A 5000-nucleotide genomic window follows, 5' to 3' on the forward strand; every position below is an offset into this window, starting at 1 on the left:
CCTAATCTGTCTGTGGGGGGAGTGCGACCTCATCTGTAGACCTTACAGTAATATCATCTGACGTTGTCTACTGAGATGTGTGTGGGCAGTTTATGATGAAAAATTTCTGTGAGTGGCTATTTTGTGCTTAAAAAAAATGTTTGGGAAATTAGTCACATCTGCAGCAGGTACAGGGGCAGAAAACGCATTCAAATGCCACGGTTTCAAAACAAGTCACACTGACTGGCTCTTTCTTTTTCTTCAGATTTGTTTGGGCTGTTATACCTTCATTGGAGATAAGGCGGTGAAGATGGTGACAGGAAAGTAGAGCGAGAGAGAGAAATGGGGAACGATTAAGAAATAACCGCGAGCTGGAATTGAACCCAGGTCCCTGACATAATAGTATGGTGCCTTAGCCATTTGAGCCAAGGCGCTAACCGGCTCTTTCAGCAGAAAAATGAAACACACTTTTCCCAACATTGTCATGTAAACATGTACTCTTGGTAGCTATAGTCTGAACTTAAGTCGTCCCAAACTGTCACAGGTTCTTGGAACTGTTGCAGGTTCTTCAAGCTGGAGACCTGACTTTTAGTCAGGTGCTGTGCATGTTTGATCATCAAAATGTTACATATTAGTCCCTGTTCTGTAGAGAAATTCACCTGATAAAAGCTTCAAGAACTTTGTCTATTTCCCATTGGTGCACAAGATGTGAACACAGAATCCGTAAATACACATTCTGATTCTGTACTATCCGCTCTGCACATGCGCACCACGCAAGGCTGCACTATCCCCTCTGCGAATGTGCGACACGATTCGTCGATTGGCTTTTAGCGAAACGAAGGGCGACAATGCTCCACAAATTGTGTCGCACATGGGCAGAGCGGATAGTGCAGCCTTACTTGGTGCACATGTGCAGAGGGGATAGTGCAGAATCAGAATGGTGTACTTACACAATCACCTGGAATTACTGCTTTGTTATAATGTTACTCGTGGTCCACTCTCACAAAGGGAATATGCGTGCTTTTTTCAGGCAACTGAGACTTGACGAACCACAGACAAGCGCAAATTATGTGCTGAGAGTGCTAGTTTATTTACATGGCTCAAAAGTGATACACAAAAACGTTCAGAAAAAAAAACCTGTATAGGCTATGTCCCCAGGGGTAATGGGATGTAGCCCGTATTAGGTCAGTAGCACATTGCACCACCACAGCACCCTCAAAAGGAATGTTTGTTTGTCCTTTGCACTTTTTTATTGGGGCAATAATTCCTTTAAAATACAGCCCCCTTATGTCCTGAACTTCATAAAGGAACCCTGAGCATATGCGTGGTGGTAGTGTTGTCGGATTGTGCATGAAGAGAAAGTTTGGGAACTATTGAAAGTAAATTCTGCAAAGTAAAAAAAAAAAAACAATTCAGACATTTGGTCCCACTGAAGAACAGTGTTAATGTTACTTTTTGGTCAGTGTAATATTTTCAGACTTAATACTACTCAACATTGTGCAAAAAACTGTGAATCTAAAATTACTCTGGCCACCTGCAGAATTTTACAGACTGTTGACTCCTCCGTTAGCGTAACTTGATGCTCCACAGTGTTGTGAATACTCAATCTTGATTGTATCAATCTTGATACAAGTTTACTCTGGAATATTGACACAACATGTTCTAATGTCTACAGTTTTGTATTGGCCTATACCTACGTAGGTAGATGTTACATTTAACATGTCAACGTGAGTCCTTTTAACCTTTATGCCTGATGATCAATGCTGGTCAATCATTGCTGGTAACGCAGGACAGCTTAGCAGTCACTCGGTTTGAAGTACAAACACACAGGCTCAGGCCATGAGGAGGACCTTAGGGGGGCTCACTTGATCAGTTGACTGACAGCAGGACAGAAGAAAAAGATAATCTTGCTGACAGTTCTTTTAGTTGTTCACATATTTGGAAATTTGTGTGTGTGTGGTTTTCTTTTCGCGAATTTGTAAAAAGCTTTATGGAACTATTTTTTGCATCTGGAATATCAAGGGTCTTTGTGTACGGATATTATCACCAGGGGAGCCTTGTTTCATTTTTGGTGCTTTCTTTTTTATTTTATTTTTCTTCCTGTTGACCTTTGACCTGTGGTATATTCGGGGTTGCCATGACAGCGGAGGAGAGACCGGAGGGCTTCAGGGAGCCTCCTGCCATCAATGGCAAAGTCCGTGAGGCCAAGACCAAGACCAAGACCACTAAGCCAGCCACATGCTGTACACCGACACTGAAGGTGGGAGACAATCAGGAGCATGCTGAAGCAAAGGCCCTTTAGACGGCTGAAGAATTTTCAATTGAGGAATACAGAGTAACAGTCAGGGCGTCAGCTGACCTAATGCTATACAGAGGCACAGTAGGGCAACGAAAGATAATGCGACCGTGCGAGCAAATTGTTTTTTTTAGTTATTCATTTTTAAAAGCTTGTAGATTAATTATATTATTGCAAGTAGTGCGCGTGAGCTATTTTGTGCGCATTCTGTAGATCACTTGTATGCTAAACTTGAGCTAGATTCCAAGGTCGTAAGGTTGTTTTTTTGTGAAACTCATACCGGGGCAAATCAAATCAATACCCAGACACGTGTCCCTCTAAAATAGGTCTGGCGATGCCCCTGGTAACAGTGTGTGTGTGTGTGAGAGTGTGTGTGTGTGTGTGTGTGTGTGTGTGTGTGTGTGTGTGTTTGTGTGTGTGTGTGTGTGTGTGCGTGCGTGCGTGCGTGTGTGCCTGTGTGGTCCTGTGTGTGTGTATGTGTTACTCTGTATTCCTCAATTGAAAATGCTTCAGCCACCTAAAGGGCCTTTTATTGTTAGATAAAAGCATCACCTAGCTGTAATTTTCATGTAATATAATGTTGAATCATGCAGAGGATGAGCTGGCTGTACTTATCTTCATGTACTCGCACAATAGGCCTACTATTAGAAATCTATTCATCTCGGTTGAATTTCCCAAAATCACTTAAATATGTAAAGCCAAATAGGAAAAATATCAAGAATATGTTCTATATAGGCCTACTCATTAATTATAAATGTACATATATACTACACACATACCACGTATTAATGTATATAATTAATGCTACATATTAATATAAATAATATAAATAAAACTTTGTCAATACAATAATTTCATAGACTTTCGTATACAATATATTTTTCTCACACATGCAAATCAAATAGTCGCACAAACATTAAAATAGCGTACAATTTTAATGATGTGTGAGACCTATTTCTGATACGGTATATTCCCAAAGGGGCATATCATATTTAAATATTACTTGGGCTTAAGTACTTCCTAAGAGCTTTTGAGAAATTCATTCCTGGTTGGTAGAGGTCGTAGATGGCCAGTGTTTGTGTTGTCAGCTAGAGAGAAGGACAGGGTAAGAGGCAGGCAGGCAGGGTGGGAGAGCACGGCTCTTGTTTTCAGCACGTGCCATCAAGGATTTTTGGGCAAACACAGTATGTACACACACAGTATGCCCTCCTTCATAGGTCACCCTACACTGTATGCATTGACACACCGACACACACACACACACACACACACACACACACACACACACACACACACACACACACACACACACACACACACACACACACACACACACACACACACACACACACACACACACACACACACACACACACACACACATGACTCATGACTTTCTATGCATAATCACAGTCCATGTGAGCAATGACCTGAGTTCTGTTTGTGTTTGTGTAGTCAATGCTGTAGTACAATGCTGTGTTCAGACATTTTGAGGGGCAAGTGTTAAATATCTGGACAGGATTGGTTACATACATTGGTCGTCAAGCATTCATAGATCAACATGGACCACAGAACATTATGACAAAAAATAATCAATAAAAAAAGGGCATTTTCAAAAAGGGCATTTTTCCAGTACGGCAAAGGGGCAGGGACTTTAGCACCACCTCATCCCTATCTGTGTCCACCTATGGCAGTACAAAAGCACCAGACCCTCACTATGCCGTAGGTCACTGCTGCAGACCTCAGGGTTGCTCTAAAGGGTTACATACCGTCATTCCGACATACCTCCATTCCGACATTGAAGTTTTATTGCAGGAACCATTTTTCCAGCTTGCAGAAGCTGTTTTTCAAAGGTCTCAGACCCTACCTTTAAGGGCTTTTGGACCGTGACAAAATTATACACTAATCCTGTAAATTGCGCTGTCACTCTCTCCACTTTCCGCTCGTGTAGCAACATTGTTGCAAATCTCAGTAGATTAGAACGTTGTTCACGTGCCTTTAAGTACTTGCAACAATGTTTAAATGACTCAGAATGGCTCAGAATGGTAATCAAATAATGTTGGAATGGCGGTATGTCGGAATGGCGGTTGCCCCCCGCTCTAAAGGACTCTTCACATAATCCCGGTTCGAACTGAACTGCGTCCCTTCGAGGCGTGGCTTCACTTTTTTTAGCATTTACCCCGCCCATCTTCAGTTCTAACAGGGCAATTTTAGAATGTAGTTCTGAGCACGCGCATTTAGTTCGAACTGTGACATGTAGCCCTCTCTGTAACTATTTACCGTCATGTGCAAACATCGATCCCACCTACGCACTTTAAAAATCACTATGGCTTTCCTGCCGCCAGTTTTTACACTAGGCTAGACAACAGGAAATTGATCAAGCAATTATGTTCTTTAAAGGGACACTGTGCAGAAAATGGTCAAGAACGGTACTGCAACTATGCTGCTCATTGAAACTGGGCTGCCTATTGACAAATTTGATCTTTACATGGAAGTTTACTAAGTAATAAACAAATATATTCTAGTATGGTCCAAGTACAGTCATTTTTGCAGCTAAAAATGACTATTTTTGGAAATTCAAAATGGCGGACCATGGAGAAGATCCCCTTTTCATGTATGAAAAGTGCAATTTTTCCAGTCATAATGAATACTTGTAATTTGATGGTGGTGGTAAGTATTCATGAAAAAGGTAACATTAGTGAATGGGCAGCATGAATTCTGGAAA

At 41.5% G+C, this 5000-nt stretch overlaps 1 protein-coding gene across 1 annotated transcript in view; it reads left to right on the top strand.

Annotated features, from left to right (window-relative positions):
- The first annotated feature begins 1815 nt into the window (after positions 1-1815).
- Positions 1816-5000, top strand: part of LOC134463773 (solute carrier organic anion transporter family member 1C1-like) — a 23317-nt gene continuing 20132 nt past the window's right edge. Inside the window, exon 1 of the mRNA XM_063217044.1 lies at positions 1816-2239. Coding sequence (XP_063073114.1) covers positions 2117-2239 — 123 coding nt within the window. The 5' untranslated portion in view covers positions 1816-2116. The remainder of the gene's footprint in view (positions 2240-5000) is intronic.

Source organism: Engraulis encrasicolus, chromosome 15 (assembly GCF_034702125.1).
Source record: "Engraulis encrasicolus isolate BLACKSEA-1 chromosome 15, IST_EnEncr_1.0, whole genome shotgun sequence".
In the NCBI taxonomy this organism is placed as follows: Eukaryota; Metazoa; Chordata; class Actinopteri; order Clupeiformes; family Engraulidae; genus Engraulis; species Engraulis encrasicolus.